The sequence below is a fragment of the Pimephales promelas genome, chromosome 12 (genome assembly GCF_988280905.1).
Source record: "Pimephales promelas chromosome 12, fPimPro1.hap1.1, whole genome shotgun sequence".
Taxonomy (NCBI): domain Eukaryota; kingdom Metazoa; phylum Chordata; class Actinopteri; order Cypriniformes; family Leuciscidae; genus Pimephales; species Pimephales promelas.
In genome coordinates, this window is record NC_142780.1 from 20,494,619 (window position 1) to 20,510,661 (window position 16,043).

Sequence of the window (16,043 nt, forward strand, 5' to 3'; positions counted from 1 at the left end):
TTCCTGTCCCTCATTCCCTTCTCTTCTCTTTTCAGTGCTCACACTTTCTCGTTCCTTACATTTCTGTTTTCCTGCACTTTTCTTCAAAACCAATGATTTAAAAGGCGTTTCTTCTTTCCTTTCTCCTGCACATCATTATGTCTCAGGCTGGAAGCTGATCAAGGCATTTCATCACACAGATGTTTGGGTGAGTCAAGTCAGCAATGTTCTCTGTGTTTTTGGGACAATAAGTTTTGTGCCACATTATACCACCAAAGAAAGAAAGAGTGGCGGATGTTCAAGTTGTGTTCTAATCCTCCATTTACGGAGTCCGTAAATCCCACAGTCGCTCACCTCTCCCCTCTCTGCTCAAAGGCCAAGTCTCTGTCGTCAACTCGACACACTCCTTGATTCACCTTGCTTAATATTCCTGTCATGACTATCCAAAGGTAAAAAATGACATATTCAATTACTACATCCCCTCTTGCTTATGCTTCCTTCTCTTTTTCTAAAGTTTCACTTCATTAATAAAGTGCCCATGTTGTTTCTCCTAATTAGAGCCACTGCTTTTTCTCTCTCCTGCGAGCATTGTTGGTTCTCCCTCCATCTCTTTTTGTACATCTCTCTTTTCTCTTCTCTCATTTCAATCTCAGTGGCTCTCTGAGGCCATTTGATTGTAATGGCTTTTATCTGCAACAAGTACTGCTGCTGTTTTACATAGGGATGTCTCCAGGGGACTCTCCTCTGAATGTTTGACCACTGAATGAGCATGTGGAAGTGAGTACATACACATGCACACATTTGCTTTCCTGTGGTGAGGACTTTCTATTGCCTATTGTTTTTATTGTGAATAATGACATTTTCCATCCTCTCACATTAAATATAACTCTAATAGAAACATTTTTAGATTTTCATTAAAACATTTAGCATGTTTAAAGGGATAGTTCACTTTGAAATTAATTTTTGATATGTTTTAGCTTACCTCAAGGGCATCCAAGATGTAGGTGTCTTTGTTTCCACAGTATTTTCAATTTTGACATTTTTCGGTCAAACCGTTCTTGTCTGTCAGTCATATAATGCAGGTCTACTGTATAGTCACCACCTCAAAAAGCATGCACAGAGAAGTCCAAATTAAACATGATTTAATGACTCGTAAATGTAAGTACACATTGATGGCCTAAGACATGAAACGAGCGGTTTGTGTGAGAAAACGAACAGTATTTATATCGTTTTTACCTCGTGTAATCACTGTCACGTCCAAGTGATCTGAATAGATTGTCCAATGTCCAACTAAACCGAACTGTATCATGCCCAACTTTCCGCCAGAAGTGATCGCTTGCACGTCGACGTCACACATTGTTTACCCTGAGATTTCGGAAGTTTTACCTTTCACTAAACATATTTATATATACCGAAATCACCTTCCATTGCAATTTCCTGTATTTCTAAATATGTTTAGATCTTCACAGTGAAAGGTAAAACTTCCTAAATCTCTGTGTAAACAGCGTGTGACGTCGACGCGCAAGCGATCACTTTCGGCAGAACGTTGGGCATCATTCAGCTGAATATTGGACAACTGATTCAGATCACTTGGACATGACAGTGATTACAAGAGGTAAAAACTATGTAAATACTGTTCGTTTTCTCACACAAACCGCTCGTTTCGTGTCTCAGACCATCAATGTGTACTTACATTTACGACTCGAGTCATTAAATCATGTTTAACTTTGACTTCTCTGTGCATGATATTTTAGGTGGACCCCCATACCTGCAATATATGACTGACAGAAAACAATCTTGGATGCCCTTGAGGTAAGCCAAAACATACCAAAAATTAATTTCAAAGTGAACTATCCCTTTAAGACATTTTCCTCATGGAGACATTTGGCTGCACCCTGATTTCAGCTTTAACAGTTCTTGTTTAGGCAAAACCTGAAGCACACAGATACATTTAAATCAATCTAAAAACGTAGCAACACACACACACACACACACACACAAAAACTTGTTTTGATAAAACAAAATAAAAAAAAAGTATGCACCGAATATATATGCAAATGTAAAAGTTTCCAGACAGACAGAGATAAAGTAGCACAGACAGGCGTACCTGTTGAGCCATGTGGTAAATACAAACTTGCATATCAGTCAGAGTAAATTGCTAAATTCCTGAAAAAACAAAGTCTCCTCCTCTTCTGTCCTTTTGTCTTCCTCATTTCCCTATCTGTGTCACTTCTCTCCATTGCTCTCTGTTTCATTTAGTCTTTCTCTCATCTACCTTCAGTTTATAATCATTTCATATTGGCTGGTTGCTCCTCATGTTGCACGTTTTGGTCACTTTAGACAAAATAAATCAGTGGGAAAAAGTTTGTCAGTGCGAAGCAGCAAGATATTTACAGTAGATCAGCCGTCCTCCACCCTCACGTGTCACTGTGACTGCTGACTCATCATCTCAATGGTTCTCCCTCATCCTCTTCCAGCCTTCAGAAGTCAGACATTTCTCTCTTTTTAGTTGGACTGAGCATGGGATTTCCAGCGGATGAAACCTAAATACGCTGATACCGCTGAGAGTTAACACCAAATCTTGTTCATTTACTCCCACATAAACACATTAAATGGGGAGGCCTGTCTTCTGTGTAGGAGAGACAACAAGACAAAGAAAGGAAGGAATGAAGAAATAAGGATCGAAAACACGATGAAGGGAAGGAGAAAACAGAAATGGTGATAGAGAATCGGAAGGAAGCGAGGAATGAGAGGGAGGAGAGAAGGGGGAACAGGAAGGAAGGATGAAGGAAAGAAAGGAAAGAAAGGAAAACATGAATGGTGAAAGAAAGATAGGAAGGAAGCAAGGTAGGATAGGAAGGGGTGAAGGAAGAACAGGATGGATGGAAGGAAAATAGAATGAAGGGAAGGTAAGCAGGCAAGAAGGAAGGAAGGAAGTAAGGGATGAAAGAAAGAAAGGAACATAAAGGTGAAACAGCTAGGGAGGAGAGGCAGGGGTGGAGGAAGAACAGGATGGATGGAAGGATGGAATGAAAGGGGCAAATAAAACAACAAATTGAGCTAGGAAAGAAAAAGAAACCCATGGAAGGAAAAGAGTAAGGATGAAAGGAAGGTTGGAAGGAAGAAATTAAGGAATGAAGAATGAAAATAAGGGACAAAGAGAGGAATAAAGGAGTGAAAGGAATGAAATGAAGAAATGAAGGGGTGAAACAAGGAAGAAATAAAGGGGTAAGAAATGAAGGAGGGAAAACAGTAAACAAAGAAATAAAAGGCGGCAGAGAGAAAGATATGGAAAAGGGAAAGAAGAAAAGAAGGAATACATTGAGGAAGAAAGGAAGAAATGATGTAAAGAACGAAACAAGGAAGGAACGTTGGAAAACAAAAGAAGGATCAGAGGGACACAGGAAGGTATAAGAAACAAAGCAAGGAAAAAAGTAAGGAAGGAAAGAGTTCAAACAAACAAAGTCGGAAGAAATTAAGAATGGAAGAAACAAATGAAGGGAGTAAGAAGCATGGACGGAATAAAGGAAGAAAGGAAAGGAGAATAAACAGGATTCCTGGGACATTCTCTAAAGTGCAGAGGTGTTTCAAAGCTAAGAGGCTCACCTACACAGAAAGAGCAGAAGAGAGAGGGAGCGAGGAATAGAAGCAGGATGAAAGATGACATTCCCACCCACCTGCGCTCTCCGAGCTGCCTCGTTAACGTGCGTATTTGATGGCTGTCGTTACCATGCGGCGATAAAAAAAAGAGGAAAAAAGAGAAAGAAAGAAGGGAGACCTCTGGGGATCTCATTTCTTAGACTCTTTCAAAATACAGCACACATCCTGCAGGTCTACAGACACAGCTGAAGAGTGCAGTTCACTGAACAGCCACAAGGGGCAGACCTGGCCAGGAGGGGGAGGACTAAAAAAAAACACACCATGGTGGGAGAAAAACACGAGTTTGTCACATCCAAACCCACAGTAAACCACCTCTGTAGCCACAAAGAACCCACGTTGTTCTCAGCAAAAAAAGTGTAGGTGTTCACGCGTATACACTTGGAATTGTTTTGCAATTCTGAGTGGTGTGGAAACAGGCTTCATATAAAAGCCTTAAGACTTTCACATGCACAAATGTGGGCTGTATTGTAGTTTAGTGTTTATATCATGTGACCGGGGACGGTTGTCTTCTTACCATACACCAGCAGTGTGTAGTGGTCAGCTGCACGGCCATAATTATTATGCGCCTGACAGAGGTAAGTGCCGTTGTGTGATTGGCTGAGGCGAGACACCTGGAGGATGTTGGCTGTTTTCTCCGCCCTCTCAGGAAGAGTGTCGTTCACTCGTGACCACTGGATGTCACGTGGTCTGGAAAAGAAGAAAAGACAGACTGTAAAAATCTGACAATCTTTAAAAAGAAATAATCAAGTATTTATCAAAGGAGGAACAAGGCATTCAAAGAAAAGCTGGAAAAACAAATCTAATGAGACACCTGGGAGGAAAGAGAATAGAAATCTTACAACATAAAAAAGATGAAAAAGACATAAAAGGATTTTGGGGGGGGGGGGGGGGTTAAGTAAATAAAATCCACATTAAAGAACAAGTTATTAAAAACACGTATATACAAGACTTTTCAAAGGAATATTTTTTAGTATTATGTTTTTTGTATAAACATTAACGCCAGTACATTTTAAATCTAATTGATCTCATTGGGTAAAGAGACTTATTTTGTTCCTGAATGAATCAGTGTTCGAATCAGTTGAATTAGCTCAACGAGCTGCAATTGAAGTAAACACATGCAAATAGAAAAAACAGCCGCAAATTAAGAAAACATCTTGTTTTCTTGTTGTTTCCAGGGGACCCCAATAAGTGACGAACCCGACTGGGACGTGCTTGTTGCTCGGTCTACTTTTTCCGTTATTATTTTTAAAAACTTTGTCTTCTTGCAAAACATACAGAGATGACATGTTTATGACATGCAACATTGTATACAATATACAAAATGTATTTACAATATGTTCAATGTCATCAGAATCCAAACGAGAAAAGAAGAGTAAAAAGCTAAAAAACAAAACAAAATAGATCGAGAAAAAGAACATGAGGGTAAGATATTAATCTATACATCAGTTATAATGTACATTTCTTGTCATGCTATGTTTAAATAAGTTGAATAGGTAAGAAATGATAGGTAATGCAGGGTCCAAAGATCAGACGGCAAGTTTTAAAGTTGATACACACAGATATGTACCTTTTTTGTATAAAATGTATATTAATTTCCAACAGTTCTCAATAATATAATATTGTCACAAGAACAGCTATTCAGTTGACGGACACAGTGCTGCATTGTCATGGGAACATCCCAGGTGAAAATTATGAGGAAATTGTTTTTTTTTCATTGCTTCCTTCGCCAAGTGCGTTCCAAACGGCTACATAATGGCACACAAGTGCCCTGCTCACTCCAAAGTCCTCACTTCAAGGGCTCTGCCCTTCGAAGCGAGTAGGGCATAGGGATGCTCACTTCTGAGCAATAAGCACGTCCCAGCTGGGTTCGTCACTTATTGGGGTCCCCTGAAAACATTTCCGTTGCGGTCTGTGCTATTTGCAGCGCGTTTCTGTATTTGCTTGTGTTGTGAGTATTTGGAGCACACTTGTGTTGTAAAACTGCTGAAGATGTTTTCTTCATTTGCATGCGTTTTCTTCGCATCGTGTTGAGGTCTCGGCCACCATAAGCCACTTAAGATGCAAATATCTTTTTTGAGGATATTGGATTTTGTTTTTTACTGGAAAGTGTATATATTATACACTCAATATTTTGCAGAGAAGAGAGGAGAGGAGAATAGTCCTAGAAGATACTAGGCAGACGGAGACAAAAGAGCACGAAAGGAGGAGATTACTGAAAACACACACACACACACACACACAAAACAGCTGCGAGGTGATCCACAATAGCAGAAGATACACGGACACTGTAGGGAAAAAAGCCAGAGGCTTCTGTTCTGAGCCCACCGCCTGTGAAACGCCTCATCCCTCATCCACCCTGGCTGGGATACAAGTCTACGTCATCACAGCGTAATCCCACGGGACACTTTTAATTATAACAGCCCTCACAGGATTCAGGATACAGTACCACACACACACACACACATTCTCACATACATGCATGAGCCAGCCAAAGCACTGAGGAAGGAATAATAAACACACCCCTCCAACAAATGCAGACCGTGTTTAATTGGTGATTAATGTCGGAAGAACATGATCGTAATGGCTTTATAACCAAGCAGCACGACGCAGTGTACTGTGAGTTCAGTTACCGTAGAGTGGCATCTGGATTCATCTCTCATCCCTCCCATCAATACACTCATTTATCTCAACCTATCCAGAGAGCGTTCTCTCTGTGGGTGTGCAGTCTATTCTCATTTCTCATCACTGCATTCTGTAATCTTCAAACATGCCCCTACAATTAAACATTTACACGTTTCACACTCTCTTACTCCCCATCGCATAAATCACGTAGCCTTTCATTTCTCTTTCCCAGCTAAAAGCCATCTGAGCCCATCTTTCTTTCGTTCCTTCCCTCACTCATTCATTCAGTCCCCCATTTCAGCGTAAAATGAGTGGCAGCTCAAGCAACCTCTCTATCTCTCCATCTTTCATTTCTGTAGCGGTTCCTGACGAGGCTCTGGAGAGGTTTTAATGGCTTTCTGCTCACAGCCTCTTAGGCAAAAGAGGCTCAGTGACCACGGTTGAGCCACAGAAAAAGAGAAAAAACAGAGACAAAAGTCTTCTAAAGACAGAAAAAAGAAAAGTTGACAAAGGAGAACTGAAAAACTCTGAAGCTTGGTAAAGGAAATTCAAATGCTAGCAAAGGATACGCATGCATCAAAAAAGTTTGGAAGTCTGTTTTTTTCAATCAGCCTATTTTTATTTGTATAACCTGATATAAAATAATTGCACTAAATGCAACACAAAACTCTTCCACCACTCGAGAAAAGCCGTAGCTACACTGCGATTTCACGATTATTTTAAAGTATAAAGACGGTAGCAGTCGGAACTCTTGTGTACATATACTTTGGACGGAGCGGGTGGTCTGACTGACAATAGCCCAGTGCCAACATCATTTGCAATGATGTTTGAAAGTTTGGCAGAAAATAGCCTACTTCATTTGTCAGTAGAGCAATATGGTTTTAAAAGCATATTAAAAACACCACATAGGCATAGATGATATAAACAACAATAAAAGCTTGATTTTCACCACAAGGGGACATTAACAGTCACTATAAATGTTTATTTTATCCTGTTTAATTGTATTGCATGTTATTACTATTTTTTTATTACTTCCATCTTTACTGCTACATTTATTAAAATAAAATAAAATATTTTTTATAATTTATAAATAAAAAATAAATAGTGGCAGTAATTGCAAAACAAATCATAATATACAATAATAATTAATTTTTTCCACCTACAAAATGTATTAATTAAAAATATATGTGGGAGTAATTGTTATAAAATAATAATATAATATACGTTTTTCTTTTATTTTTCCAGTGAAACTGAAATTGAAGGGGAAATAATAAGGGAGTGAGGTATGGGTGGAAGAACAGAGGATAGAGTCCAGGCTGTTCTCCGTCATGCACAGATGCAGGACTGTTTTTGTTCTGAGTCATTATACTTTATTGGAGCTGGATTCAGATGATCCTCTTTAAGCATTTTGGATTGTTAGAAGATAAAAGCTGTTCCTGTGGGACCAGTTCAGATGATTAGTTTTTAAAGCACATGTAAAAACAGAACTCCACACATGCTTTCACATCCATCAAATTCTCCCACACACAAACTGACAGATACGTTTAGAAAGAAAAACCCACAAACGCTCCTGTACACTCACAGTGGGTTGCCGGTAACAGAGCAGGTGAGACTGAGGGAGTCTCCCTCTCGGAGGATGCCCTGAGGGGGAATGATTTTCACCGTAGGAGCAACTGCAGAGATAAAGAGAAAGATAGAGAGAAGGAATAAAAAAAAAATGAAAAAAGCACAGTCAAAAAGCCTAGTGATCTCCTACTGCCTTCAATGGAAGTATTGTGACTAAGACGGAACTACATAAGTGACTGGATTGGAACAAATCACTCACTCACAACTGAATGTTCCTCTGGAATTTCAATTTGGCCAATGTGAGAGGAATAATAATTATAATAAACACACATACAAGATTTATCTATTTAACTATTTAAGAATAAAAATGTAATACACTATCATTAAAAAATGATGGGATGAGTAAAATTTATATTCAGCAAGAATGCATTAAATTGATAAAAAGTAACAGTGAAGACATAATTAATTACGTATAAATAATGACTATAATTATTATTTTACAAAGGTTTTAAATAAATGCTGTTCATTTGAACTTTCATCAAAGAATTCTGTAAAAAAAAATCAAAACTGTTTTCAACATTGAATAATAATTAACGAGAAGCATTTATAAGAAATGTTTCTTGAGCATTAAATCAGCATTTTAGAAGCTTTGCATAGTTTCACTACATGAAATCTCACGGCCCACAGAGAAGCAAATTAATAGTTGAATAAAGTTTTTTTTTTTTTTTTTTTTGCGCACACAAACTATTCTTGTCGTTTGATAAACTTAAGAAGCCACTGTAGTCACTTGGACTAACGTCTTTCACAACTTTTGGGCCGGCCAGTTTCGATCCCTTAAGAAGTGTATGGAGGAGTGATCCAGCCCTCAGATTTAATCAAAAATATCTTAATTTGTGTTCCGAAGATGAACGAAAGTCTTAAGGGGATGGAACAACATGAGGGTGAGTAATTACTGACAGAATTTTCATTTTTGGTTTAACTAACCCTTTGACAATGTGGTGTGTAATGGGATACTGTTGAGTTCTAGTCCTTTATCATAGCAGGCAAGATGTAACACAAACAAAAGAAACCTTGTTAGAGGCTTGCCAATTGAACATGTTTAAACAGATGGGGCTTCTGCGAGCTAATAACAACGTTAATCAGTCTAATATGGCAGTAGCCATGGAAACGTGACGGCATTATTGGCTCACAGTGAACGTCCAGGCTGTAGTGTCGAACTCGTTTCTGCGCCACGAGAGCCGGGTGAGACGCCTCACAGCTCAGCGCCGCTCCGTTATCTTTCCTCTCCACGGGGATACGGATAGTGTTGGAAACACTCACAGTCTTTCCGTTCTCCTGCTGAGAGATCACACCTGAACGAAAGAGAGGGATGGAAAGGAATTGAGGGGTTTTTAGAAGTCAGTCTGCCCAAATTTGAACAATGTTCACATTTCAGCCAGACATTATTTGCATACCTTTCATTCAAAGCTTTGTATGCTCGCACTGGTTACTTCAAAAAGTACGAATTCGATGCGCTGAGCGATATTCCTTACACAAAGTGATTTCACAACCACAGAACAGGTTCTATTACCCCAGTGAGACTATTAAGTTTTAATTTGATGATGAAAAACGAAATTACAAGGGGCGAGTGAAGGGCAGAAAAGTGGTAATGAAACAGAGAAGATGAAGTGTAGGCCGATAGAGAGTGGGGTCAAAAAGAGTTTATAATCATGAAGGATATGTCAAGATTACCGTAATTACAGGATTCTAACTTGTAAGATCTAGATTTAGATCTGTCTTATGAACCAGTTAGAAAAGGCTAATTTATTGATAGTAGTTAATGTGTTATGTATCATGAATTAAAAAAAAAATAAACAATACAAAGATGACACATTTTTGGAGGCTAAAACCCTTAAACCGATCATCCTGAAGTATTTGTCTTTGTGTCAAATTTTTATATAATTTTTGAGAGTCTGAAACAAAATGTGATGTCCCAAGTACACAATTATAATGTTCTCATTATAATTTTACATAGCCTTGAGCTGCACTTTTCTTTTCTAATATAACTCTATTATTCCAATCATATTTAAAGCAATTCAAAACCCTCACGTTGAAAGGTGATAGATCACGGTGATTGGCCGATACTGATTTGGCGGCCAATACATTGCGCATCACTATTACTACCCCTTGTGCATTTCAAAAAGGTTGTTACTACAAAATGGCCTAAAAGGACTACAGAGGTTGTTGGGTACATTAAACACAGTCCATTTTCACAGCCTCTTTGAGTTTATAATCACACTCTTGCAAACTATTCTAACTACTGTATGTGTTGGCACGTTGGCGGAAGCTTAGTGATGGTGGCGCTAAAATTATGCAACAGAAATGTCGCTTGTTTATAGCCTACATATAGCTTTTTACTTCTGTGAATTGTATTTAAGCTTTAAAATTCATAAAAGTTGTGTTCATTTGTGAAGATGATGAACAAAACGTGTAAGAAATTAACTTCACAGATTTTCTGCAATAATCCAGAAGTCAAATGGGGTTTTTGTCAGGGGAACCAGGGTGATGCTAACTTCCGGCTCGGCCTACAAAAATGCACACGTTGTCATCTCGTAATTAGGGTAATTACGGTAATTACGACATGGTGTGAACGCAGCATTTAGCTCCAACCCTAATCAAAGGCACTTGAACAAGCTAATCAAGGTCTTCAGTGTTACAGGTAAGGAGAGTTTAATCAGAACTTGAGCTAAACTCCAGGGCCCGATTTATGGACCCCTGTTGTAAAATGTTACCCAATCTCAGAGTTACCACCTCATAATAACATGACATGAACGCTGCGTTGTATAACACAGGGCTGTTTCAATGTTCACTCCACTTGTCTATGATTGTGGCGTTCCAGACCAGAATATGTGAGCAGTTTGAGGAGCTGTGTCCTTTTGCATGAGGCTTGGCGAATACTTGGCGAATTAACAGCAAATTTTGTCTGAAACATATTAAGTTACTTGACTTGTTTGTAGAACTCTTACTAGTGTGAATGATATCACTTAAATAACCTTGATCGGGCAGACATTTAAATTATTTCCCCTGAAGCGGACCAGCGATGGGCTCAGAAGTCCAAATTCAAGCTGAGTCCTCTCTTACTAAATCGGTCGAGAGACACTCTCTGCTCACAACTTTATATTCAAACGACATTAATGGTGCACTAAGCCTACAATCTCACCCTGCACTTTCCCTGTTTCTCTGTCTCTTTGTCATTCTCTTCTTGGAGCCAAGAAAAGGAAAGCTGAAACAAAAAGATAGAGCAAATGTGATGGCATTGAGGAATAGAAGGGGGAGAGAAAGCAAGCAAACGTGAGATAGAGTTGACAGAAATGAAAGGAAGGCACAGATTGAAGCCCCACCTGGATCCAGTTCTGTGTGGGGGTGAAAATTTGACAAAAAAAAAAAAAGAAAAGAAAAGCGTTCCTCTGCACACATCCGAAGGGACCCAGATGGACAGATGCATTTGAAATTCGATAGAGTGACATAAAGCAATAGAGGGGAAAATGTGCCAATGAGCAAACACATGGTGGAGAGAGAGCTGGCTGCCAGAGAGATTCGTCGAAATGCATGACATTTACCGTGAAGACAGAGAGTCAGACAAAGAGACAGAGTAAATATGCACTCGTGTGAGAGATTTTTTAATAAAAGTGGACACTTTTGTGTTTGTATATGCTTTGTAAGTGCATGTATAGTTTATACATACACATCTGAATCTGAATCTGAAATGACTGTCATATTTAAATGAAACTCACCAGGGATCTCTCTGCGGTCCCGAACCCAGCGCAGGGTGGCTGGTGGTTTGCTCCGTGGGGACAAGCATGTGAGTTCCACCTCTCCTCCCTCCACTGCCTCGGTCTTCACCTCCACGGTAGGCATCTCCGGGGGCACCACCACCGACAGCGTCGCCACCTGGTGGTGTGTGTCATCGGTGTAGAGCTGGCAGAAGTAGCCACCCTCATCAGACACACTTACATTAGTCAACGTGATCCGCACCAGCTGCTGCGAGAAAAGAACCATCTGAAAGCGGTCGTCTTTCAGTGCTGGAAGAGAGATAATCAAAGGATAAATCAAATGCAGGACACACAAGTTAAAATTATTTCCAAATTGAACCGATTTCCTTTCTAAATGCATCTTTCTATGAGCAAGTTATTACAAAGATGTGTGAACAATACATTTATTCAAGCAAGAATGCATGAAATTCAACAGTGACAGTAAAGACATTTATGATATCTATTTCAAATAAATGCTGTTCTTTTGAACTTTCTATTCATCACTTGTTTCCACAAAAAAATATTAAGCAGCACAACTATCTTCAAGATGAATAATAATAATAATAATAAATGTTTCTGGAGCAGCAAATGAGAATATCAGGATACACCACAGGAATCACAAGAATAAATAACACAATATACTGTAATAGAAAAGATTTTAAATCATAATAATATTTCACAACATTACTGTTTTTACTGAATTTTGCATAAAATGAATGCAGTCTTGGTGAGCATAAGAAACATCAAAAAACACTTTTTTTTAAATCACCAGTCCCAAATTTATTACCAGTTGTGTGCATTTTACATGTCTGTATTTCATGGATTAAAAACTGCTGTTTATCACTAACACTTCAATTACTTTTTGTCACTATATGTTTTCAATTACTGCTATTCAATTGCTTGTGCAAAACCGTTGTGCAGATCCTGATTGTACTACTTTGTCTTATAAGTGTTGGAAATAATTTGACAGTGAAATAAAGAAGTATTACCTGTCACATATCTTCAAAGCAGTTAGTGTAGTAGCTTGTGGTGTTGCTAGCTACTTTATCAAAATGAAAGCTTGTACTGTAGCTTTAGTACTTTCAATTAGTATTAGTTTGATGTTTGCAATCTACGTTTTTAAATGAACTTCTCCAACTCTGATAGAGACTCGCACAATAAAGATCAAAAGAATAGAGCAACATAAAAAGGAGAAGATGAAATGGAGAAGAAAACAACAACAGACGAGCATTTTAACTAGCAACTCTCATAGAACAGCTGACACAGAATAACACAGAAATACAGAGGGGAAGCAGAAAAACATGAACCGAGAAATGGGTGTTGAAAATACTTTGAAACCAAGGTGGGAGAAAAAATCAATTGACAGAAAATAATAATAATAACAAATAATGATGCCAATTGCAGGGGCTGGATGGGCCTTTTTGGGGGGAAAAAGAAAAAGAAAAAATCCCACACATTCACACAAACCCATTTTGTATTGACTGGTACTAAATACTCCTTTTGTCCCTACTTCCATTTAAAGCTTTTTGTCTGTGGCCAACTGTGCTCTGGAGATGTGACCCTCTGCCATCAGCACACTCAAAGATAGCAGCCCAATGCGCTGGATCCATAAGAGGATTACTGCTATAACCCTAGACATCTTTCAACACCTGGCTGCATTTATCTGTCTCTTGCTGGAAAATATGAATGAATGTGAGAAAGAACAAGTAAATTAGTGAGCAAATGAGTGAGCGAGCAAGCGATTGAGTGAGTGGTATACTAAGTCAAACCCCAATGAATAGTTAAGTGAGCTAGTTAAATGAATAGTTAATTTCAAATCTGAACAGACATAGTATGAAGCTAAAAAAAGTCGTCTGAGCCCATCATACACTAATTATTTTTTGGGAAATCTTTCAACCCTGACTGCTCAATCTGCAAGCTGATGCACAGTTTCGGCAAACTATAATGACTCAAATTAAGAACAAAAGTCGTGTAGTGTATTCCAGCCTCGAGTGAGTGAATTAGAGCCATATACGGAGTAAGTGAAAGAGTGAAACATTGAACGAATGAATGAGTAATAAACTAAACAAGTGAGCGAGTGCTCTTTTGTGACGTGTACCTACTCAATCGATCCATGTTTCACACAACGGGAGTAAAAGAGCCTCACTAAAGGAGATAAATGCCTTCACTCAGGCTAAATGGCAGGGAAATGTCAATGCATTGTCCAGGCCGCTGTCACCTTTAGTCACGGCTAATTTACATACCTCACAGATCTGGCCAATATGAAAGAATCTCATGGAAAGGGCGCATGCTGATAGGTTCTTGTATTCATGACCGCCGAGGGATATTTACGCCCTGTTGCCCGCTAAAAGACTGTTATCGGGATTCATTAGTTAGCAAGCGGAGTTTTCATTTGCGTTTCTCTGCACATTGAGACCAGGGCACTCGAGCAGTAAGTACAGCTTGGAGCTGTCATGATCACACTGTAGAATCCACCGATATTAAAAGCATAAGGATTGTTAGCAAAAAAGTGAGTCTAGAAAGAGTGGTGTGAATGGCTCAGAAGAGGCATGATTTAGCTCCTACAAAGTAGCGCAATTATGTGCACTTATAAAAGCAGAGATCACGGATACTAATTTAGCTTTTAGCTTTTGTGGTCCTTTCTGTTTCTACCAATTTCATTCTTTCTCGCTATTCTCTTTTTTTCACAGAATTACGTATGCTTTCCGAGTCCTTCTCTGATGGAAGGGTTACAAAGGCAAGGATGAAAACACATTACATATCATGCAAAACGAGGGTGACAGAGAGTCATCACTTAACGAGATTTCAAATTTGAGCAATTGTGACAGCTGCGATGGAAAAAAAACAAAGGTTATTACATAAAAGGATCCTTAAAAAGAAATTGAAATAAGGTGTAATCAGTTAAAAAGGATTTCAGAAAGACTGATGGCGCCAGTATAAATATATTCTAAATATGATAAAAGCTAACCAGCATGAAAAGAGACTGCTCCACTGCTCGCACGAACTCCAAGGTTGTGTTTAACATATTTACCACTTACCCGCACTAAAAGAGAACCATTAATGGAAAAGGAATGTGTCTCATGAACTCAATGTCAGAGAAGGAGTGCTCAATACGTTCATTTTGGTACATGATAAAAATGCAGCACAATGGGGAAGAACTTTAATAAAATCAATGACAAACTTAACATTTTTTTACGGTTTAACAGGCCAATAGTGTGGATGTGTATTTTAAATGTAATATATAAAAATATATAAATCAAAGTTTCCATATGCGGTTAGTGATAACCTAATTATCTGTTGCATTACATAATGCAATTATGTTTGTTCATGTTATTATGGAAAACCATTTCTGCCTCAAAATAATAATAAAAAAACAAGCAATTATGTTATTGTTTATAAAAAAAAGGAAAAGAAAACCGCATATGAGTAATAACATCATATTGTGGGAAATTAAAATTTCTAGGTGAAAAAAAAATGTGTGAGATTTGCGTTTGTAATTTGAGAAAGCATTACTGAATATAATGCAATAAGTGAGCCACAAATTTGAAAAATAGTCACACTATAAGATATTAAGTCACAATTTCTAGAAAAAGGTTAAAATCGTGAGATATAAAGTGGCAATTATGAGGAAAATACACAGTATCACAAAATCATTATGAGAGTCACATTGTAAAATATAATGTCATATTTGTTTCCTTGTTATATAAAACATTTAAATCAAGTTAAAAAAGTCAAAATTTTGAGAAATAGTGACAATTACAAGAAATAAATTACAATCATGAAATATAAAGCCACATTGTGAAGACTTTTACATGTTAATGCTATTTCTTTGTTGTTTATTTTCTCAAAATAAACAATATCACACAAATTGGACCTGTGTGTATCTCAGCATAATCCTTCTAGCTAACCTAAAGTAATGAGAGCAGGCATGTTAAAATAATTAAAACACGTTTGTTCGAACACTTCAAGATATGTTCTTTTCATGGGAGTTTAAAAAGATCTGTTAGCGACGGCCAGTGAAGTTTTAGCAGTGCTAACCTCTTGTTCCATTGAAGAAGAGCGTTTGTCTGCGTGGGTTCTGGATGACCACGATCGAGCCGTCGTAGTTCTGAAGACGGCAAGAGATCTGTGCCGTCCCCCCCTCCAGCACGGTCACGTTCTCAGCCTGGACGGCCTGACCCCGCGCTGAAAGACAGAGGGGTGACAGAGTTAATGCAGAACTCTCATTTGGTGAAATTAATCATTTATAAAGGTATTTTAGATGGACAGAAGGAGACAAGATGACACATGGAGCAACTTTGAAGATAGAAATACCTCAGTGACCAATTAACAACTCTCTCACGTAACTACCTTTGTGCTTAGAAGTGTGAACTATGCAGAAGAGGAGACAGACGAGTGAAAAAATAAAATAATGAGAGACTGACA

The 16,043-nt window shown here is 38.4% G+C and overlaps 1 protein-coding gene across 3 annotated transcripts in view; it reads right to left on the bottom strand.

Annotated features, from left to right (window-relative positions):
• Positions 1-16,043, bottom strand: part of cadm4 (cell adhesion molecule 4) — a 145,915-nt gene that overhangs the window by 14,385 nt on the left and 115,487 nt on the right. For all 3 annotated transcript variants that reach the window (XM_039679453.2, XM_039679452.2, XM_039679454.2), the window contains exons 2-6: positions 15,657-15,803; positions 11,601-11,888; positions 9,018-9,179; positions 7,844-7,934; positions 4,154-4,326 (exon numbers count right to left, since the gene is read on the bottom strand). In XM_039679453.2, coding sequence (XP_039535387.1) covers positions 4,154-4,326; positions 7,844-7,934; positions 9,018-9,179; positions 11,601-11,888; positions 15,657-15,803 — 861 coding nt within the window. The remainder of the gene's footprint in view (positions 1-4,153; positions 4,327-7,843; positions 7,935-9,017; positions 9,180-11,600; positions 11,889-15,656; positions 15,804-16,043) is intronic.